Source organism: Poecilia reticulata, chromosome 9 (assembly GCF_904066995.2).
Source record: "Poecilia reticulata chromosome 9, P_reticulata-male-v2, whole genome shotgun sequence".
NCBI classification, from domain to species: Eukaryota; Metazoa; Chordata; class Actinopteri; order Cyprinodontiformes; family Poeciliidae; genus Poecilia; species Poecilia reticulata.
Genome location: NC_088838.1, coordinates 4,898,931 through 4,922,999, shown reverse-complemented (window position 1 = coordinate 4,922,999; position 24,069 = coordinate 4,898,931). Strand labels below are relative to the sequence as shown.

General features: G+C 38.3%; 1 protein-coding gene across 4 annotated transcripts in view; it reads left to right on the top strand.

The window, feature by feature from the left end:
- Positions 1-23,796, top strand: part of ppp3cca (protein phosphatase 3, catalytic subunit, gamma isozyme, a) — a 34,584-nt gene extending 10,788 nt beyond the window's left edge. For 2 of the 4 annotated variants that reach the window (XM_081611286.1, XM_008417296.3), the window contains 12 exons: positions 961-1,085; positions 5,065-5,176; positions 7,086-7,231; positions 7,310-7,449; positions 9,431-9,508; positions 10,820-10,914; positions 11,016-11,141; positions 11,521-11,598; positions 12,170-12,254; positions 13,128-13,225; positions 17,080-17,106; positions 19,741-23,796. In XM_081611286.1, coding sequence (XP_081467412.1) covers positions 961-1,085; positions 5,065-5,176; positions 7,086-7,231; positions 7,310-7,449; positions 9,431-9,508; positions 10,820-10,914; positions 11,016-11,141; positions 11,521-11,598; positions 12,170-12,254; positions 13,128-13,225; positions 17,080-17,106; positions 19,741-19,898 — 1,268 coding nt within the window. In that variant the 3' untranslated portion in view covers positions 19,899-23,796. The remainder of the gene's footprint in view (positions 1-960; positions 1,086-5,064; positions 5,177-7,085; positions 7,232-7,309; positions 7,450-9,430; positions 9,509-10,819; positions 10,915-11,015; positions 11,142-11,520; positions 11,599-12,169; positions 12,255-13,127; positions 13,226-17,079; positions 17,107-19,740) is intronic. The other 2 variants (XM_008417297.3, XM_008417298.3) reach the window with 2 other exon arrangements.
- The last annotated feature ends 273 nt before the right edge of the window (positions 23,797-24,069 follow it).

Here is a 24,069-nt window from a genome sequence, read left to right as displayed (position 1 = left end):
CCAGGTTTTATGTTTGATGGTGTCGAACTCTGAAAAGCTTGTAGAGATTCTGACAGATTCTAAGTCCAGCAGCACTTTCAGAGTGTTTTACATGCAGTCATTTATGAACTTATTGATTTTGTTGTCTTTTATTCTGCACTGTATGATAGTTGACATAATTTATCAAGAACTTGAACAGCAATTGCAGTTTCACCACCGATGTTTAAAAAGTCTGACTAGCCAGTTCCGATTTTGTTTGTTTTGCGTTTTTTGTGTGTGAAAAGCCCCTGGATTTGACAAGCTGGCCGCAGTAGAATGACTGATATTAACTGAGCATGTGCAGACGTGAGCTTGTGGTTGGGAGAAATCTCAGTCAATTAGAGAAAGCCTGATGGTACTGTGAAGGAAGATGGGTATCTTGCAGAATATCGTTGGAAAGCATTGGCAAAGCTAATTTATCGGTGCTCCAATTAGAATTTCTGAAATTGTGCATATGGAATACATAATTATTTGTGAAGCTTATTTATCAGTGGGCCTGTCATGATAACTTTTACTGGATGATGTATTGTTCCAGACGTTTTTGCGATAAATGGTAATATTGTTGTTTTGAGACTATTTTTAAGTAATATATTGGTAATGGCACATTTAAAAACCTACATGTCGCACCAAATTGTGTTGAATAAATGTGCTTACATCTATAAAAAGTAGGCAGGTTTTAAAAAGAAATTAGAGTTTTGCATATATAAAAAGCAACATAATGCATATTTTTAAAGGGAAAAAAAAGTTTTTTTAAAGTTTCTAAAATATATGCACCAGGTGAAGCATTACGGTGAAAGTCGTAATGCTTCACTTGTGAAAGATAATCTGTTGGGTTTCTCCTTGGCCCTCAGACAACAATTCAGATTGCTTCACTGTCAGACAGCACATGCTAAAAAGAAAAAGCTTTTTAGCATGTTCTGAAGGCCTGCTCTGTCTTTCCAGTGTGTGGCGATGTCCACGGACAGTTCTTTGACCTTATGAAGTTGTTTGAAGTTGGAGGCTCTCCCAGTAACACGCGGTACCTGTTCCTCGGCGACTACGTGGATCGAGGATACTTCAGTATCGAGGTAAGCGAGAATCACATTACAATTCATCAGGGGTCACAGCACATCTGACCCTCCATAAGTTTTTCTGAACCTTCAAGGTAAAAGATGTGTGCTTTGATATTATTTATCAGTCAAATCAAAGCAGTTTTTGTCTGCCAAATTACATGAAATTTAAATGGATTCTTAGTCAATCACACTGTTCTATTGGCTGTCCTTCTTCCATTACCTTGGTTGAAACTTCTGTCTGCATTCCTTTAGTGAACGCGTCATCATTTGTTGCAAAGGATGCATCTGAAAGTAAAACAAACTTCTATCATATGAAAAACTCATCTGTTTCTGCTTGACTTTACATCAGTACATTGAAGGGCTGATCTGTTCATTACTCCTTGAATAACTGATTCATAATTGGATGCAAAATGTGCTTAGTAAGAGATTTTGTTCCATAATTTCAACCAGGTAAAGCTAAATCTGCCACTTGCAGAGATTTGACTAGGACTCATTTACACACAAAGGTGCTTTTTTTAAAAAAAAAAACAAAAAAAAAACAATCTAAATGCAAAATGTATATGTTTTTGTGCAATTTTGGAAGAATTACAGCTCTTCAGCAAATGGATTTCTTTTAAATCTGTACACTTCAGTTAACAATTAATGGATTACTAAATAGTTATTTCAATAATCAAGTCATCACAATTAATCCAATTAATTGCTTAAACCCTTTAATATGAATAGACTAAGCATTATGTTAAAAAAAAACATTGATATTGAAATTCAAATAAGACGGTGTCAATTTTTTCTGTAATGTGGATTTAGTTTTTGCTGTTTATAAAAACTTTGTTTTTCTAAAGCTAGCAACGAGGACTGCCTGAAACATTTTAGAAATGGGATTGGAAAAAAAGTATTATGCTCTATGGTCACATTTACCAGTGATAAGGTCATCACTGGCCCACTGAGCAAGCTTGTTGCCATGGCATTATGATCAGGGTTGCTTGGGCCTACATTTAGCAGCATAATGCTGCCATCAGACGAGGTCAGCTGACTTCTAATTAGGGACTCGTTGCAGTAACATTGATATCTGCTGAGGGAGAGGAGAGAGGTCGAAAATGGAGGAAGGATGGGAACTTCTCCTTACTGTAAGCCTGTATTCTTCACTATCACATGAACACTAATAAGATGGATATAGTGGGAAGCATTACAGGACACAGTTACCTTGGTAACAAGGAGTCAGTGTTGCCTCGTCAAGCATTGCATTGTCGCTGAAGGCCAGCAGCTTTCCAAAAGTCTAACATTTAGAATATGTTGAGCTTTGTTTTTTTTTCCGTCTTTTTCTTCTTATCTTAACTGAGGAAATTCCCCTTTAACCTCTGAGAATTTGTCAGTTCCTTTTAGCTTTTAGCTCTGCCTCTGCACATAACGCTGATGTGCATCACACACAGAGAATCTCACATTAAAGCACATGCCTCCACGCCCACAGCCCCCTTAACGCGTTTCTAGAAACTTCCCCTCCCAATTCCCTTTCTTATGATGGACATGAAAAGAAAAGCTCGTTGTACCCTGCCCCCCCAGGCCTCTCTCTCCTTTTTATGAGCATCGCCAGTTACGTGAGTCCACACCTGCTGGCTCTTGTTTCCTTGGCATCTTGTTCCAGCGACTTTAATAGCAGGCTCTGGTTGGTGTGCATGTTAAAGGAGTGGGCTGAGAGTGACAAGTGGCAGCTACTGAACAGCGCCTTGTCTGAGCTCGGAGTAGAAAGCTGCCTCATTTGGATTGTAAATGTTGCTTTGCTCTTTCTTTCTTTCTTTTTTTTAATTGGGACCTCTTGTGTGTTCAGAGGAAACATATTATTGCTTCTAATATGAAATGAGTTGGTGACAGAACAACAAATCATTGTTTGTATGGTCAGACCTGCCTCCACATGTTGGTAGTTCAAACTGCTTGTAATTAATTTATTAAAGTTTGTTATTTTAGTAGTGGCTGCCAAGACTTTATTATATTTCGGTTTCTTCCATGATAAATTGGTTTTATTAGAACACAGAATCAGTTCTCACACTGTAGGTGAAGAAAGCTTAAGATAAATTCACCTTTTATGCTACTCAATTTGAAAAATTAAGAAAAACCCAACCTTACGTGGGGAAAAAAAAACTTTTTTATAAAGATAAGGATGGGATTTTTAATGCGATAATTTCAAGTAATTAATTTAGTCAATTTTAACGCTCTTCATTTAATTTTTTCTTTTTTTTTACAGAATTAATTCAAAGGTTTCCACCGGAAACTTTCTAGTTGCACATTTCTGGTACACCTGTAAATCTGACGCACAAGCAATATCCACCAAAAACAGTGATGGATAATAAAGCTGCTTCTCTTGGTCCATTGGGTTCTTTTTTGCTTCAATAAAACAATTGGATGGGACGCTGGAAAAGACTATTGTTGTGTTCGAGTTGTGCTAAAGGGAGTTATTCAAGACTGAAATAGAATCTCAATGCTAAACATGTAGCAGCAGTACAGACGCCCCCATTGCTAATGGCATTTCTAAAGATAGATTTTTTTCAAGGAAGTCACAGTAACACTTAAAAGCTGGGTTTGTATAACAGCACTTTGCACCAATCTGAAGGTTGAATAACCAAAATAAACAGATTAAAAACAATAAATATCTTTGTTGATGAGCTCATGCATGTTTGTTCTATAATGCAGCAGCAAAAATGTTTTTTGAATTGAAAATGTTGCTTACTTTGTATGCAGTTTTTTGATTAAAATATGATTATTTGCAATTAATTAATTACATACCTGCAATTAACTTGAATACAAATAAAAGAATTGTGTATTTCTATAAACAACATACAGTTATGGCTAATTATGGCAGTAATGGTCACCCTTTTAAAATAAATTGAATAGATTTTTTCATACTTTATTTTTGTTAAAAGAACGACTGTAGGCTTGTGTTTCTACCGACAAGATCCGGGAACTTTTTGAAATATGGGGAGATTTTCAAAATAAACTGTCTTCTTTGTCACCAGACCTAATTCCTATAGAAAACCCGTAAGCTGAGCTGAAGAGAAGCAAAGATAAACAAGAACCCAGGACTCTGGTTGGCCAAGATTGAATGGTCGAAGAATCATTTCTGTGCTCAACCTTGTGAAATGTTATAGTAGAGGACAACATGCTGTCCTAATGCCAAAATATTAAGGGCATTAGATGCATTCCCATTACCAATGTGCACAGATCTTTGTCGCTATTTTGTAAAATAACACAATTTCGCATTTACGGTGTCTCCATTAAATAAGAAATTAAATTAAAATCACACGTGAATAAGCTTGTTCACACGACAAGTCATTAAAAATCATGGCAGTGGCAGACATAAACACTTGCATGAGATATGTTCACAATTCATTGTTCATCATCTTGTCAGCCAATCAGAGGAGACACCGAAGTCTTATTCAGACATTGAAGCGACACACTCCTTATAGTTGGTGGCGACTACATATGTGGCATTTTGGGGATATTATAGTTACAACATGTTGGAATGACACTACTTTTTCTGAACTGTGCGATGCTGTGAGAGTTCTGGTGGATCCAGCTTTTCGGACACATTGGTCCAAAGAAAACCAGAAACAAACCATCATCGTCGCCTTCTTTGTCATTTCTGCCAGTAGTAACATCCGGATATAGATCACGCGACTATGCAGTTTTGCGAAATACATCTGTTGTGGCATAACTGAAAAACCACCTTATCCTAGCGCAATTTTTTTTTTTTAATTGAAAAACGTCGGCTTGTTCGAAAACGTTACCATTGAACACATTTATTTTCAATTTCCTCAACTCTGTGGTAAGTGGAATCACAGCTATTGGTGGCAGAAATTGTACAACTTATTTTTGTTCACCACTGGTTCCTGACAAATAAGACTGTCTTGAGTATTTAGTCTTTAGAGCATAATAATGAACTTGACGCCCAAAATACACCTGTTCCACTTTCCCATCATGTCTCTCTGCTGTCGTCTCTCTGCAGTGCGTTCTCTACCTCTGGTCGCTTAAGATCAACCACCCCACTACTCTCTTCCTCCTGCGTGGGAACCACGAGTGCCGGCACCTCACTGAGTACTTCACCTTCAAACAGGAATGTAAGTGCACCACTTTCCTCCATGTCAAGGCTAGGCAATCTAGTGTGCTCTTATACACTTCGTACCACTTGATAGTAGCTAGTCAGTCTGATTAGCTACTATCTGATTAGCCTGGACTGGGTGCCACACCAGTCCGGACAAATAGGCGTGGCACCCGGTGACCTATCAGCTAACGAGCTTTAACTAGGACTAGCATGTTTGAATTCTGTTTTTCTGCTGTGTGATATTTTTATTTTCTTCTGATCGGGTTGTTGTTGAAGCTGAGAATTTGTTCCAAAGCAACACACCTGGTTAACTAAGGACTAAATAAACATTTTTGAAGTTATGACAGATTATCAGCATGAGCGTCCCAAAGGAAGAGGCAACTTTCCTTTTCATGTAGCTGGAGAATGAAAAGCAGCGAAGCATGACGCTGATGTTTTTCAATAGAGCTGCACGCCTACTGACTTCAATCTGCAGCAGCTGTGTGTGTGTGAATGTGTGTGTTTTGTCTGCATGTACTTAAAGCTGATGTGCAAGTCTGTCACAATAAACAATTAATCGCATGATAAATTAAACTGAGTGCAAAAAATGTAATTTGGACACCAGGGGTTAAAGAGACGCTCCTCTTTAATAGCATTTGAAAAGCTGCCATTTTGAGAAACGCTATAGACATCTGACACGCAGGACGAAGTAGCTAGTTTGCGCCATAGACATGAATACGTAGACGCCTCTGATGTGTTGCCGTATGTACGCCAGAGAAATGAAATTTCATGACTTGAAAATGAAAAATGAATCCCATGACCTTCCAGGTTTTCCATGACCGGCACAAACCCTGTGATTGCTTTATTGCTCTTTGCGACAGGGGAGGCAAGTACTTCACTTACATTTCAGAAGAATTTATTTAAATTAGCTCTGTTGTAAATGAATATTTTAGTATTCGAGTAATCTATTGATTAATCGGGGGGCGGGGAGAGATAAAATAAAACATTGGTAAATCTAACATAATAGCAGTGTTACTATAATAAAGAGGCAGGCTCACAAATACGCTTATAAAAATGTCTACACTGCAGCTTTTAGTTCATGTATTCATCTTCAATCAGTTTTAATAGATGAACTCTCACCTTGCTCAGACATTTATAGCTTTTCTGTTCATGTTAATGACGGGATTAGGCTCCTCCGTCACACACAGAAACACATCTAACAGCTCTGTACCGCCATGGTGCGTTTCGCCACCCATTTGTTGAGATGAAATACATTTTCTGGTTCGTCGGTAAAGCTTCACTTAACGTTAATCATCTACTGCACAGCCGCCCGCAGTGTTCAGTTTATCCGCTCACCTGTATAAATACACCTTCAGTGCTCTTCCCCACTCTGAACACCGGCCACCAGGCAGCAGCTGCCGTACTCCAGACATCGCGCCAGTTATTTTAAGGATGGTTGTTGGTCTGTCGAAAAACAACAAAGACCAGGACATTATCATCAATCAATAAAATCCTCCCAGGCCGAACTTGAAAATTGAACGTTATTCTACTAACACTTAACTTTTATCAATAACTTAGGAGCAGCGCAAGTAATAACCCAGCCAGAACACTGTGCATTAAATAATAAAATATAGCTTAGAGAAGCTTCGAGGCAGATACATTTTCCTCGAGGAATTATAATAATCGAGGTACTCGAATCACTCGAGGGATCGTTTCAACCCTAATTTAAATTATAAAATAGCTCAATTTAAAGCAGTGGTCAGTCTGTTTACCTAAAGTTATACAATCAGTTACTAAATGAAACTTCCAAACTCAGATTGTTTTTTTTCACTTCCAGTGTTAATCATGTACATCGCAATGCTGTGGCTCTGCTGCTTCCTAAAAGGCCGACTGCCTCCTGACCTAATCTGTAATCTGTAATTTGTCGTTATGTTTTTAATTGCCAGGTAAAATCAAATACTCTGAGCGGGTATATGACGCCTGCATGGAAGCCTTCGACTGCCTGCCACTCGCTGCCCTGCTCAACCAGCAGTTCCTGTGTGTTCACGGGGGACTCTCACCAGAAATCAACTGCTTAGACGACATAAGAAAAGTAAGTGGTCTAGCATCCATTGTTAATCAGTCCAAGTCCCACCAATATATCAAGTCTATCCATGTGCTTGTTCAACAGTTAGATAGATTTAAAGAGCCACCGGCGTTTGGGCCGATGTGTGACCTGATCTGGGCCGACCCCGGTGAGGACTACGGCAGCGAAAAGACATCCGAACACTTCAATCACAACTCTGTCCGAGGCTGCTCGTACTTTTTCAGGTATTTTGGTCCTTTCCCTGCACAATAAACTGCTTTTTTGTGAAATAAACAACCCCTTTTTTCTAAGAAATGAAACCTAGTAAAAGACCAGGTGTAAACTGTAATAGATACATTTTTTGATGAACTTTCAAAAGGTGCTTTCTGAAGACTGGTTTTACTGATTAAAAAGAAGCTAAAAATTTTTGTTGTCACGATTTGATTCAAAATCGATTTTTGATTCAAAATGACTATTCATAAAGATATTTGCTTTTAATCTTTTGCAGTGTGAAGTACCCTCATGATCTAGCCTTGTCTGCTTTGAAAGGCAGAATGACAAATAGCGACATTAAGATATCTTGTTCACATTTATTAAGTTTTAAATATTAATCCACGCTTGAGTAGAATGACTCCCTGCATGCTCAGTTTTTCTTTAATGAAGTGTCACGAAGAGACGGTATGGGTTTTAGCCTTTTGAAAGTCTATGTAGCTATTTAGACAAGAATAAAAAATATGTACTTAAATGGTCTCTGCGTTGGATAAACGCTCCACATTCACGTTGCCAGCAGATATAAAAATCGGATAGTGGAAGGCGTATATCAATAAATAGTTGTACAAACTTATGGCCACGTTTGTTCATGGCTGTTTTCACGTTTATTGCGCTGTCCTTATTAGTCTCCATGTTGCGAAACTTGACGTCATTTACAGCAAATATTACCTTGACATTAAAAAAAACACAGCGGGACGGATCATCCGGGACGGACAGGGAGAGCCTGACTAAAACTACCTGGATGTCCGACAAATCCTGGGGCTTTGCAGGGGTTCAGTGGACAGTGATTACTATCAAAGCGCGATTGGACTTGGATGTAACGCAACACCTTATAGAAATGTAGTGAAGTAGAAAGTACAGATACTTACTGTAAAATGTAGTGGAGTAAAAGTCGAAAGTACCCACGATTAAATCTAAATTTTAAGGAAAGTACAGATACATGAAAAATTTACTTAAATACAGTAACAAAGTACTTCGTTACATCCCACTACTGAGAATATGGTGTAGCTCAGGTCAGCTGTAGCATTTGCAGTGTTCTCAAAGGGCTCAATGTTCATTTTGCGAGTCTTCAACAAGGTAAAGCTCATGTCTAGCTCAGCCTTTCTGGAGATTCTGTAAAAAACAAAATGAATCAAAAGGTTTGCCTTCAACGAAGACGAGTCCGGATGAATCCCTCTCTCTCTTTTTTGTAGCTTCCTGTTTATTGTGGCGCTTTCAGCGCAATGCATACATTCCAGTACCGTCTGCGTGGCGACATCAGCAGCTCCCACATAGTTACAAAATGGAGGCCAACAAACAGCAAATTTGTTTTATTTCTTTGTTTTAAAATCAATTTTGGGACATCAATAAGTGAGAATTGTGATTCTATGGGACATTGAAGAAAAAAAATAAACCTTTTCCAGCACGATAAGGTATCTAGTGCTCACTACAATCCATTTTTTCCTTCAATGTCCCTCTATGAGCTCCATACAATTCTTATGTGAATGAAAGTTTTTTTTTTTTTTGCACACCCCTATTAAGAAGGTTTTTTTCCAGATGAAGTACCCACATTCAGTATAGCTTCACAAATAGGTCAACAGATGCACTTTGTTCTGTATATTTGGTGAAAATGGGTCAGTAATAGTCAGTCACAGACTGGAGTTATGGCATTTTCTAGGTGAAAACATAACCAGCCCCTTTCAGAGATATAAATCACCAGTTTGAACAAAAAAATCTTGGTGAATAAAATATGTTTGTTTTATCGGAAGCTCTAAAGTAACAGTTTATGTTCTTTTTATAATATAATAATCAAGAGATACGGATATAAATTTTCCAGCTAGCAGCTACAAAGAGTCAGTCAGGTAATTGGTCTCAAGCGGTCTTATGTTGTTTCCTGTAATGCTTTTAAATTCATGAAAAGCTTTGACCTTTTTTTAATGTTATGACATTGTTTTCCTCTTTTTTCTTCCTTTGCAGCTATGCAGCAGTTTGTGACTTTTTGGTAAATAATAACTTGCTCTCAGTAATAAGAGCCCATGAAGCGCAGGATGCAGGGTGAGTACTATGCTGTGCCTTTGAAAAGCGCTCACACCGTTTTACCTGTTGTCACAAGTTAACCTCAAGCTTCAGAGTGTTGCAAGGGATTATATGTGGTAGAGCAGTTCAAAGTGCTGCATTTATTGTAAAAAAAAAGAAAAAGGTCTTCAAGCTTGTTTGCAAGTCAAACATTTAAAAGGAATTTTATTAATTAATTTATTAATTAAAAATTACAAAAAATCTGAAGAATACGCCGTTTTTATTTTCAATCAAATTACTCAATCATCAGAATAATTCATTAGGATACTCAATTACCAAACTAATTGTTGCAACTCTTCTTTAATAAAGGTTACATTCCAAACACTGATAATGGATGGACAAATTTAGCTGAAAGGAGGTGCAGACTTCTGCTTTCATTGTCTCCATGGAGATGGAGAGGGAAAATGACATTATCAAACTTTTTTTAATACATTTTAACTACTGAATTTATGTAGTAAGCAGGCCTGTCACAATATATCAGTCAATCACATAATAAATTGAAAAAGATCTCAATCATTTTCATTTGCATGATTTAGCATTTTCTGAATGTTAAAAGTTTACAAAATTCACGTCACATGTCTGCAACTCAGTAATGCCACCAAAGTAAATAGCAACCCAAGAAAAGCATATTAAACACATCAATAGCAAACATTTATCCCATATAATTTCTTGTTTTGGGCAGCAAATGTTTGTCATTCAACATTTCAGAAGACATAGTTAATATACCAATCATGTTGAAATTACAGCGAAGGCTGACATGTTAGCAGTAGCTGACAACCCTCTCAGAAATAACTTTGAGGATGCTGGCTCTTCCTCAGACATAACTTTCCCGTCCGGGTCAATTTTTTTGGGAACGGATAAAAAATAGTTCCCAAAGACTGAGCTTTCATCATGATAGCAGACTTCCCCAACCTGGGTCATTCTGCAGCAGAGGTCTGCAGCCTTTACAATCCACTAACATCGCACCAACACTGTATGTTTAGGGCCACAAATGTTACGTGACCTTTAAAAAAAAACAACTTTTAAAATGGTGTTTTTATTTATCAAAAACACCATTTTTGATAAATATCTCAAGATGTTTGTCATTTTTTTTAAGAGAAGCTGTTTTATTTAATTTTTTTATAAGTTTTACATTAAAGCAGAAAAAATGCACTACCTTTATTTATTATCACATAAAATCTCATTAAAACATTGAGTTGTTTTTGTTACTGCTGTAATCTTTTCACATGTATGTGAAATGTTCCGGTTTGGCAAACTGATGATCTGACTTTCTTGTTTTTTCCCCAACAGGTACAGAATGTACAGAAAAAGCCAGACCACGGGCTTCCCGTCATTAATCACAATCTTTTCAGCTCCAAATTATTTAGACGTCTACAACAACAAAGGTTTCAACCTTTTTTTTTGTCTTTTTCCTGTTGTGTTTATTGTTGGGTTTTTCATTTCCAGTCATTGCATTGACTCCTCCTGTATTTTATGTTCATCTTAGCTGCTGTATTAAAATATGAGAACAATGTGATGAACATCCGACAGTTCAACTGCTCCCCCCACCCCTACTGGTTGCCCAACTTCATGGACGTCTTCACGTGGAGTTTGCCTTTTGTTGGAGAGAAAGGTGAGTTTGTAAATGAGGAGGAAAATTTCAACAAAATATATTTTTCTTTTTAGTAGACGCATGGAGAGAACTTTATTTTTGTTGTTGTTTACATTTGTTCAAGGAAAAGTTCAAACAATATATGTCTGTTTTCACTGACCCAACTTTAGAGAGGTTGGGTCAGCACCACACACAGAAATGCATGTAAATGCGAAAAACTAAGTGTTTAAAAGTTTTTACATTGAGACATTCATTTCAGTTTTTATTACTTTTTGGGTATCGACACTGATGTGCCTGAAAATATTCCAGCTTCATTGTTGATTTAAAAAAAAAATTATTTTAGAGTTGGAAAATTGATCTTTAATCATTTAAATCTGAATTTGCCTTTTCTCTCGTGCAGTGACCGAGATGCTGGTGAATGTATTAAACATTTGCTCCGATGGTGAGCTCATGTTAGAAGGAGACGACCTGTATGAAGGTAACCTAATAAAAAAATGACTTTCGGCAGAACAAACTGTCAATTTCCTCTAAATTTGTCCATTTTGTTCCCTATTGGCCTGAATGGAAACAAACCATTAATATTTCAGTTGTTAATCTTCAGTAAATTTGCCCAATAGAAGCCATTTAGGTGTCGTCACAACTTATTAAACCCTTATTTTAGTTCTGTCAGACTTTTAGTTGTTGGTAGCGCTGCTGACAAGGCCGTTCTGTCATTAATGCCAAATCATTCTTGACCCTTTTAAAGTTAAATTTAAAGTGTCAGCACTGAGTTGATGGTTTTATTGGAAAACCTTTCAGGAGTCCCATTCTGAATACTATTTCTCCCTGATAATAACCATCTATCAGGACTAAATGAGGTAAAAAAACAACAACAACTGTGATTAAATTAAAAAAAAACTTGGTACAACCTTACCTGACATCTTTGAAAGTTCTTCAAAGATGTCCGCTCATCTCTTTATCCTATGTTTTCATCTCACAAGATATTCTCACGGTTATTTACGTCTAGAGGGGGAAGTAAATAACCGTTGCACCGTCTGCACTGTTTCCAGGTGGCACATCGGCGATGCGCAAGGAGGTGATCCGGAACAAGATTCGTGCCGTGGGAAAAATGGCGCGGGTTTTCTCAGTTCTCAGGTCTGGTTCTTTGATCAGTGCTTTACTTTTGTTTGTTTGAAACTTTACACTGCTATATCTAGATGTGGATCATAATCAGTCCTGTGGTTTCTTTACAATACACTGTAGACAGTGGCAGTGCTAGGTAAAAGGTTAGTTGTGCTAAACGTAACGCATTAATCATAAACATTTGTTACGCTAATGCACTATACCACTGAGGTATTTAGCAGAAGCTAATGCTAATGCGCTAACTTCAAGACTGTCTGCTGTCTTTCTGCCGTTATGTGCCAGGACATGTGTTATAAACATAGCATAGCGCCCTCAATGGGATCAAATTTGTCATTGCACAACAGGAAGTAATTGGAACAGGGCTTTAACTCATGGTCTCAGGTTTATTTGATTTTTTTATATATATTATATTGCTATAATACATTATACTTCTTTATTATTTTTGGTAAATATATTTCTACTTCCAAGCATCTGAAACAAAAACCTAATTTCCATCTGTCTTGTCTTTATGTTTAGATATTGTCTGTGTCCATATTTTATTTGGTTCCTGTGTGTTTCTTATTTGAAATAAAGTTATTCAGGTAAAAACGGAGAGCTTGATCAGAGGAAACGGAACTGCAGTGTAAACGGTCTTCACCCAGTTCAAAATAAGAGCATGGACATAAACCTGAATTCTTAGCAGTCAGTAATCAACACCCCGAGCTTACAGAACAGTCAAGTAAATGTGCGCTTTAGGATTTATCTGGAAAAATGAATTCAGGAGAAGGAGGTCAGTAACCCCTGATGATTAACCTTTGACCTCAGGACTGTCTGCTGTCTTTGCTGTCTTTCTGCATCCTTCTTTGCTGTAAAGTTACCTTTTTGTGTCTGTTTGCTTTGTTTTAGGGAGGAGAGTGAGAGTGTGCTAACACTGAAAGGCCTCACTCCTACTGGAACTCTTCCAATGGGAGTGCTGTCAGGGGGGAAGCAGACTTTACAGAATGGTAAGTTCACTCTAACTCAGTCTAGCTAGCTGCTGGGCTACAGAAACGTACCCTTCAAGGTAGATTGGTAAATCTCATATCAAGTACATGTAAGAAGTTTTCACTCCCGTGGATGAAAACCTGTGAAATCAGTTACACTTTGTCGTTAATCAATCAAATCAATCAAATTTTATTTGTATAGCACATTTCAACAGCAAGGCATTTCAAAGTGCTTTACATAATTAAAAGAAAACAGCATTTGACATTGAATAAACAGTAAGAAAAGAGAGATTTTGAAAAAAACGAACAAACTGTTAACAGTTTTCTTTTTTTTTTTTCTGTGATGTCAGTAAAAAGAGTTAAATATCCAAGAGGGTGAATACTTTTTAAACCTTGTAAGCCAAACGGATAGGGGAAAATGGAAAAGTCTGCATTTGTCCAGATTTAACAAAGCCCACTTCAGCACGGCTCAAGCTGTGATATTGTTTATGCAACTTGTGCTAATAAAGCTAGTGTCGTTTGCTGTTAGATGTGGCAGAATATTTCTTGGCTGCGACTCGCAGTGTCACTTAGTAAATAAGTGTAAATACAAAAATGTGAGTAGTATTCCTACCAAAAGGATTAGTGTTCTTTATACTGCTGAGTGCAGAAGAACTTTGCTCTTCCTCATCTTGTCACATTACAACAACAAACGTTCATGTATTTTAATGTCATTTTGTAAACACATTTTAGTACGCGATTAAGAATTGGAAATTACATTCTAAATGTTGCGTGTTTTTGGGTTTGGCTCCCTTTAAGAACTAAGAAATGTTTAAAAATATAGATCAAGGTTTTCCCCAGTGTATCATATGGGAGACGGGCCAGCAGACTTTACTTGTGCCTGCATCAGGCTAAGCATGGTTTGTTTATTTATTTGAGTTTTTTATGTTTGTCTTTTTTAAGACTTTATAGTTGGTGCGTAGGTATTGTCAAAGTCTTCCAATAACACGTCATTTCTTAGTGATATTTTCAAATTTCTTGTCAATTTTAAACATATTTAAATTCAACTTTAAACTTGTGGCTTTTCAAAAATAACACATTTTACATAGTAAATATTTATCAGAAATAAAAAGTGATTTTATGCAGAACTTTTGCTTAACATTTGCAGCTCTAGGGGAGTTTTATTGAGCTGGACTGAAGGCAAAAATGGCTCTTTGGAGTTGCAGACCTCTGATCTAATTAGAGGTGGAAAACGAATGGGACTGAGGCAGAAAACATGGCCGTCCAGCTGAACCTGTAGACCAAAAAGGAGAGAATTATTTAAACAAAGAACCAGGAGGTTCAGAAAGTATATCCACGTTTTTGGATGGTCCACACAAAGTCTAGACTTGAACCAAACTGCCATTTAATTATTCTTCACCAGTTTGTGTTTGTAAAATGATTGAAGGCGGAAAAAATCCTAAGAGGCGTAAATACTTGGCAAACTTTTCTGACATTATTAATTCCAGACCTCCTTTAAAATGACTTCAGAACGTTTTTAATACCATTTCTACCAACCATACTGGTGCTGCTAACACCTTAATGTTTTCCATCCCAGTTGGACTTAAAGACAGGAAAGGTATGATTTTCAGTTACACCAGATCAACCCGTTAACAAAAGAAGCAAAAAAGGAAAATAAAGGGTTTTATTTTGACGTGCTGTTTGTTGAAGGGCAGCTTCCTTCCCCCACTCGCCTCTTTGAACGGCTCCACATCAATGACAGGAAGCACTGGCTAAACTTTGTTTCAAGCCCCATGCAGCGGAGGGTTTTTTGGAGTTGTGTGTGTGTGGGCCGGTCAGCCTGTCACCTGGAAGTGGCTCCTGACCCTTTGATCTAAAGGCCAGCGCCCGGTGCGGGCCGCCAGAGGACACGCTGGGAGCCACGATCGGCCATGTTGGAGGCTTACAGAAGCTGCCGAGCGATCGAAGGAGAAACCACATGTTGTGACCTTTTACAGAATGCCACGGTCCGTGTCAGCTCGGCTCGCCACGGCCTTCAGATCAGCCAGGACACTTCAGCGTCAGAATTTGTCAGTTTTCTCTTAATACTCAGGTTCTTGTTTCAAATGTTTAGTTTATACTAACTTGGTGCACTTAAGTGAAATACTAGGGAGAATTTCTTTACTCATCTCTGATTTTCTCCTTCATTGAATGAGCCTGTGTCCAGCTTCAACTATGCAGACCACATTTAATGCCACATTTAAAACAAAACCTACATGTTAAATGTTAAATCTGCTAAGAATGTGCATTTAATGAGAACAGCTGAATAGGAGTCACTAGCAGAATTTCCATTACAAATGTACCCAAGTATTTGTCAATATTCTATTGTTGAAAAACACAATTTGCCTAAACTTGTTTACGTGATAACTCATTAGAAATCATGGCAATAACAGATGTTACTTATTCAGGCATTGGAGCAAAATGCCCCGCCTACTTGTGAGCATCTATGTAAATGTAGTTGGTGATTTTACAGAATAGTTATGGATTCCACACAGTAGAATGACGCACAATTTTATGACCTCACAATTTTATGACCTGTGATGCTGTGAGAGCTCTGGTGGAGCCAGCTGCAGATTGTCTGAAGAAAACAAAGACAAACCATCTCCCTCCATCTACTTCCTGTCATCTTCTTGGTTTTCACCAGTACAAACATCCAGCTGTTGATCATGTGACTCGTGTCATGTCAAAAAGTGTTTCTATTGTAGTTTTACAAAATACGTCTGTTTCAATACGACTGGTAACCGTATTGAAACAGAAATCCTAAAACTTCATCCTGATACAAAACTTTTTATCAAAAATGTTTTTTCTAAATTCCCATGTTTCCATCAAACACATTTATTTTCATAATTTCAATCTGCACAATTTTATGATTAATGGAAACGCAGCTATTGTGAGCCAAAGAAAAGCAGACTTTGGAATAAATAAGGTTGAGACAGCAGGCAAACGCCACCAGCTACAAGCGTCTGCAGCCTGAACAGCCACATCTCATTTTATCCAGGTTTGAAGTCACAGACATGTGACATAATTCTGCATCAGAAGAAGTTGGATCTAAAGAATGACTGAAAATTATAATTATGAACTTATGAAAGATGTCTGCATCACTGAAGCCATTAACACACCGCTATCCCACCACTCCTAGCTCTGACTGCTCATCCAGACAGACTTCACTACAGAAGCTGCAGTCAACAAAAAGTTATTGCTATTAATTACAATTTCTTTCTATTAGCTTCCTTCATCTTGCTATGATCTAGTGGCGATACTATCAGCTCCATATTGCTGAATAACTTTAATATTGTTCATTTTTACTGGTGTCATAAACCTTTCACACAGAAGTCTCATTGGGATGGAGTGTAATGACTTGAACATCAAGACCTGCTGTGTGACCTCAGCTGTACAGTAGTTTTGGGAGCAGCTTTTTTATTCAGTCATGCCTCATCTGGTTGGATAGTCTCTTTCCAATTTTTTTTTTTTTCAGTAAAACATGAAGAATTATAAAGGAAAAAAAAAATCTGATTAGATTTGTTGTACAGGAGCTAACATACGAGCGTCTCGCTGCGTCGCCCTGCTTGGTCATCATGACACATCTCCTCCCAGTCCGACTATTAGAGCTGAGGTAAATCCCCCCTCAGCTCTCCTCACATAAGTCCTCGTGACACCAACACTGTCCCAGTTGTCTTCACTCTGACCTCTCACACTTTTTATTCAGAGATTTTGAAGACGACTCACGTTGCTCTCTTGTCCCTCCTCGTCGTCTCAGAAAGGCTTGATACTTGATTTTGCTGTTGAATGTATTGTTTTTAGCCCACCTTTGATGACTCAATTTTTTTCCCCTCCTTCCCAAACTGCCAATAACAAAGCTACCATTGAAGCAGCTAAAGCAAAAGGTATGCAGTGTGACTCGCATCCCTTGTCTGTGTCTTGTGTTTGTGGTTTCCACCCTTTAAAGATAGAAACAACCCCAAAATGTGGACTTTTCTTTCTTGTTTGTGTCTTTTTTTTTTGTAATATAATTACTAGTTATCATATTGCTGTAAGAAATACTTGACTGAATATAGTCCCTCCACTGTTAAATAACCCAGACCATGGTGTGAAAAGACTAGTAAATTCCAGCATTTGAAAACAATGTCAAGATGGTCTGATAAAACTAGTAGTGGGACTCCATTAAACGATTTAGTTGAGTCTATAATTAATGAATCACATTTTCATCAAATTATGTATCTGCAAAATAAGTTCCATTTTGTTGGGACTGTTTCTCAGTTCAGTGCTCTGAAAAAGGTTTGTAAATGGCTTAACAGAAAAATGCTGTCATAATGACTTCCTGAAGGCGGAGTCTCTGAAAGAGCAGGAGCTTCTTAAAGTGACAGAGCTCCAATTTTAAGGTGTCAAATTGCAAAGCCAAATTTATTTTAAGTCATGTTTGGCATGTACAGCATTTTTTAAAATAACAGCTGAAAGGAACATGGTTACTTGATTTTGCTACAAAATGGCAAAATGTGTGGTTGGAAAGTATATTCTTACTGCCCCTTTGAAGCATTCTATATCCACCTGATTTTTCTAATCCAAACAAAATGCATTGCAGTGCATGCTGATAGTTGACTCATTTCTAGGTTTAAATATTTTCTAGCTTTGATGCATTTTTGTCAATAGAAATAAAATCACAGATCATATATAATCATGGGGAACGATAGGCAATTAAAATCTCTGGTTTTCTCGGCTCGATTGGTGCATCTCTAAATATTTTCACCACTGGAGCCCAGGGTTTCTCTCAGGATATTATAAGCCTGGCGGGCCCCCAGGCTTCACTTGACCCCCTCCCCCCCCACCAGGCTAAGCATTATTTGTTAATTTATTTTAATACACTAGTAACAGTGACAACAAAGACAGGTTAAGCCAGGTTTACATATAACGAAACAATTATTTATTTACAAAAAGATAATGGCATGCGATTCTACATTCAAAAGCTACAGAAATGCAATATTTTCTTTGTTTTATTTTCAAATGTTTCTGTTAATTCTTATTAAAAAAAAAAGTAACACAAAAACAGTGGGGCAACTGGTGGACTAGCTAAGCCCGTACGACCGGGCTTAGCTAGTTTTCTGGGGCAAACCGTGGAGCTGAAGGAATTTCTGGTTCTCCACCCAACTAAAGAAGCAGTCTGTGTTACTGAGGGGTCTTCAGTAACACAGACTGATGGTGTTTGTAGATTGAAGTTTGGGACCTGCCTGTCCCCTTGATGCTGAGGAGTCTCTTGCTGTTTGAATAAAATGTTTTATGGTCAAGTTTGGCTCCCCACACTGAGAAAAGCCTGCTTAGACGGGGCTAAGATAAGATCAGGGACATCCCCGCCTGGGATATTTTAAGAAACTAATCCCGTTACACCATTTGGCTGTTGCTACGCCGACCGCCTCATTAGCTCCGTAGAGACGGCCATTGCATGAGAAACACTTTGATCAAATCCATTCAGAACAGAATTGCCGCTCGGGATGCTTCACATTACATACCAAAGTCAGCTGCACACATTGTTAGGATGGCTCTGTGTAGCATCAGAGCACACTGGGGTCATAATCTAAAGCTACACTCCAGCATTGAGACGCAGCTTCCTGTTTCAAACTGCTTAGCCACATAGCTTGAGTTAACCTTCCTGTAGAGTTAGCTTTCTGTTCCTATCCATGGTGTTTGGGTTCGGTTTTGACCCCAGTCTTAAAATCAACAGAAACATGCACTCAATTTTTTTTATTGCTTAATTTGTTTTGTAACTCTTGGGTTACTTTATTGGGATTCATTTTATATCAAAAAATGTGTTTTGATATATTTAGTGTTTTGTCCAGTGACGTTTTGTTTTCACCTTTCACCACATTTTCAATAGAAATGTACCTTATGTTATCTATTATTGAAAACTATTGGAACATATTTCTTGAATGAATTTGTTGTTTATTTACTTAATATTAATTAATGTTAACTAGAGTACCATATATGGTGCAGAATTGACCCTTAGCGGTCTTGCCAGTTAACTCAAATTGAGGAAGACGGCTGAGACTGTGGAATTATGTTAGTCTGAAGAATGAGCTTAGAACAAATAGGTCGCCATCACAGATATTATCAAGAATATTTTGAAGGACTTAGTTGAGCTTTTATTTCCTAAAGTTTAGAGCTTCACATGTGGAAAGTGTCTGAAGATTTCCTCTCTGGTTTGCTTTCCATTTGCACATGTTCTCTGATTTCCTCGGCCGTCTTGGGACACGACCGTAAGTTTACAATACGTGGAGTGTTTTGTCGTGGTTTGTCCCAACTGGTGTTTGAAATCTAGTAGTTTTTTTTTCTTCTTTTCTTAGCCATGCATGTGTTGTGTTCACAGAACCTGTGTACTGTGCTAGGCAGAGACCATGTTTCATCCTTTGTTTTCCTGAGATCCACTTTTAGTTGAGCCTCTCCTTGCAAGATACGGTGCGCTTAAAGGCTTTCTAACTTCTCTTCATGTTCCATTTTTATTCCCCCGCCCCCTCCTGTCTCTTCTCCAGCCATTCAAGGTTTCTCTCCCACGAGGAAGATTCGGAACTTCGAAGAGGCCCGAGGTCTGGACAGGATAAACGAGAGGATGCCGCCGCGCAAAGATGGCCAGCAGCCAGACGGGACGGCCGTGAACGCCAACGCCCCCAGCAAGAACGGCACCGACTGATAGAGGGAGCCGCAGGCCCTCCCGTATCCTCACAGAACCCATACCGCCCCACTCCCAGCTCCCAAAAAAAGCTCTGTGTGCGTCTCTGTCTGTCTGTCTGTCCGTATCCTCTGCTGAAACTGTCCACCTTTTGCTCACGTGGAGCACAGAGACGGCAGCTTCAGTGGATAAAAACCAATGGAGGCCATAGTGCTGAGAAAACAAATCCAACAACAAAGGGAAGGAGAAGTAGAAGAAGAAATACCCGTGATGTACTGAATGATGAGCTGCCGGGGCAGTCTGATCTTATTTATTGAAGTTTATATATGTTAGATTTATTTAATAGTGAGTAATGGTTGAAGACAGTTGTGTAAATGTAAACTGACACTGAACTTATGTGAAACAATTTTTTTTTTAAAAGGAGAATCTTACAAATGGATTCAAATAGAGCTCTTGTTATCTAGGCATTTCAGCCACTTCATGTTAGCTTTTTTTAATTATTGTTCTGCGTTTTTAATAAGGGAAAAGTAGAAATACTGTCCTGAACAGCCTCTCTGGACTCCGGTTCTGGTCCGTATAGACGGTGTTTACTTGTTGTGATTCACTTGACTGATGGTCAACTTGATCTTCCCTGTCTAGTTATTGATCAGTCAGAAATTCAAAAATTCTGATCTTTAATCTGATCAGTGAATGCACTATGCTCACCAGGTTGTTGTAACGTTATTATTTAAAGTGGAAGTTGTTACAAAGTTCACACCAGCCCAGTTTAATCATCTTTAATCAAACTCCAACTCGTTTCTTTTAGAAAGTCCGGTTCGTTTGGGAAGGTGTGGACGTGTAATCGAACTTGGATGTAGACCAGAAAAGCGAACTCTGGTCCTCCTACAGACCTCGATCTCAGCTCGGTTTGAGTGAACTCTGGTGCGGTTCGAATGCATATGTGAATGTTAAGCGGACAGGAGACTGCTCCAAAAATAGAAAATAAAATGCAGGGCATTCTGGGAAATTACAACAAAAATAGAAGGATGCTAGATGTTAAAGATGTTTTAAATCCTGTACAACAACTCCACATCATTTTAAAATGTTAGTAATATTACTCTTAACATCACACCTGCTCCTACTATAAATAATTAAAGACTGCCATAAGGAGGTCGGGTGGGGAAAAAAAAACTTATCCCATGGTTCTTTAGGAGAAATTTGAGTCTGTGACGATCAAAAGACTTGAATCTTCAGAAACTGACCACAGAATTTGAATGTAATTTTAATGTAAATGATCGTTTAATGCTCTGAGACTGAAATCCTCCTTGTCTTTTTCCCAAAGATGATTTTCTGTTTGTATCCATATGAGCAGGTTCAGGTGCTCAGGAATTACGTTTTTATGAAGGATGTGTCGGTAAAATAAAACAAAGTACCGACACTTTGTGTTCAATCACGGTTGCCATCGGGTGCATACACTGCTGCCTTGATGGCAGCTGGAAGCATCATTGGTTCTCGTACAACATGCTTCCTGTTCTGGTCACACCTAGCTGCGGTTCCGTTAGCAATTGCAAAACTTTGTTGATGTTTTGCAATTTCGCAATTGTAGTGTTTTTATTGAATAAGAAGCGCAATTAAAATGCCATATGAGTAAATTAATTAACACAATAAGTAATTAAGAAACATGCCGTGTCATGATCTTCCAACTACTTCCTGCTGTCTTCTTTGTGGTCTGCGACATCCGGTTGTCAATGATGTGACTCATGATGCAGAAAATGTGCTTAAATTTGAGTTTTGTAAAATAAAAAATTTTTCGATTCAGCCAAAAAAAAACAACCCGTCATCCTAGCACTAAAACTTTTAATAGAAAAACTTTTTTTTTTCAAAATTACTATGCTTCCATTAAGCGAATTTCTTTTCAAATCGTCAAAGTGCGCAATAACATGGTCAGTGGAGACGCAGCTACTGTTGGATTGGGATTGAATATCAAGAGACTGTTTAAGACAACCAGCTTCTAAGTATTAAAAAAAAAAAATGAAAAAAGAAAAAAGGCCAATAATTTTATTTTCTCACACAAAAAGAACATATTTATGGAGTATTTCCGGAAGCTGTGGACACTGGCAAGCTCCGTTCTCCCCCCCCACAGAACTGCTTCGTTTGGAAATGTGTTTGACGGCGTCGCCGCAGTTTGACTCTCTTGGTTCCATTTGAAGACTCTAAAAACAGAACTGGGGCGTGCTCTGCTTTTGTTCCACTGTTCTCATGTTGATTATACAGGTTGCCGGTTCCTTTTAACTCATAGCCGTGAACATGGCGCAAGAAGAGGAAGATTGGAAACGCCAAACGGCTTTGACTGCGCCGTACCCAGACACAATGGACTGAGTCACTGTGCTCAGCGGGGACGGTGCTATAAAAGGGAGCGCCTCCGCACTCCAGGCCTAACCGTACTTTCCTCATCTCGAGCACGGCTGACTCAGAGATGTAGTATTTTTAAAGACTCGTCGTCCACTCTAACTCGGTGGGGCCATCGACACCTGCTGAGACACCCTGTGTGTGTGTGTGTGTGTGTGTGTGTTTTTTTTCCCCCTTTTTCTCAGTGATCTAACTCTCTTGAGGCATTCATCTGTTCAGTCACTCCCAGCCCTTTAAAAGCCGTTTTTTGCTAAAGAAACTGGTGCTCCGACACACCTGGCTGTAACTGCATTGTCTTTTTTTTAACAAGGTAGGTGCAAATAAGCTTTAAGATTTGGTATTGTCCTGTAAAATTTTTTTAAACCAGTACAAAAACGAGGGGCGGCATCAAGCAGGGTTTCCACTCAGTCTTTTTTTTTGGAATTTAGTCAGAACAAGTACGGAAAAAGAAAACTATCCAAATGTCAGTCTATCCTTCTGCCCCTCAGTGTCCTTCGTTACTAGTTTCCTTCCATTCTTTCTTCCTTCTCTCCTTTTTGTTTCCTACCTAGCTTTTTTCCATCCATTCTGGTGTCCTCATATCTGACCTTTGACCTTCCTTGCGCCTTTCTTTTTTGCATCCTTCCCTTTTCACTTCCTTTCCTTCCTTTATTTCCTGTTTCTCTCCCTCAGACAGCAAGGAACTCTTCCTTCCTTGCTGTCTTGTCATTCATTTGTTATTGCTAAGCCTAACCTTGTCTTTCATTGTTTCCTTGTTTCTCACGTTCTTTTCTTCCACCCTTCTAGCTCTATTTTTTTTTTTACTCCTTGTTACCTTCCACCATTCTGGGCCTGATTCTTTTCTTCCTTGTCCTTTTTTTGCACTCTTTCCCTTTTTCCTTGTGTTCTTCCTACCCTTCTGCCTTTTTGTCATTCTTTCTATCCTTTCTTCCTCCTTTAAACCCTTCAATTTCTTCCCTTCTTGTGTCCTTCATTCCTTTTCCTACCTGTCAGTCAGTCAGTTTCTGGTATTTGCAGGTTTCATAATTTATTTTTTATTAGAAAAACCTGCCATAAATTTACAGGGAATGTTTTTATTTCAGTTAGAAAACTGAAATGGATGTAGAAAAGTGTTTTTACTTATTTTTTCTTCTTCTACACATAAAGTGTGTAGGACTCCTGTGTATGCGAGGAAGCTTGTAGTCACACAAGACTTCCAACTTGAGTTATTTGTTGAACATGTTATCTTTTGCAGTGCGGCTTGTTAGATTCCTGGACTTCTCCCAGGAATTGAAGTATTTTTTTTGGTTTACATTCATATCTGTGATGTTGAAAATTGTTTTCAAGGCTTTCCAGGATGAGCCATACAGTGTACTGACTCCTGTCAGATCTTAAACATATCTTTAAGAATGTTTTGAAAAAAAGAAAAGTAGAATCTTATGTTAGCTGTAATAAAGGGTCAAGAACAGTATCGTATATGTCATGCAAGGCCATGAATTTGTTTATGTATGTGTATCTTTTGGGGGGAAATAAAATAAATTCTAAACATTGATTTGACTGACTGGTGATGTTATCACAGCTGTTTTTCCTCTCCGTTGTAGCATCATATTCATTCTCCCTCATCTAATGTATCCAAGTGTCCAACCATAGATTGGTTTCAGTAAAGTTTTCATCCACACAATTCTGAAAAAAATCTGCCCCTGACGTTGTTTGAAACATGCCAAACCCATAGGGGGCAGTATAGCAGAAATCTTAAACCTACATCAGCCAATCAGATTGCCTCAAAACAGTCACGACTTTCTGTTAGAAATTAAGCAAAGAAACA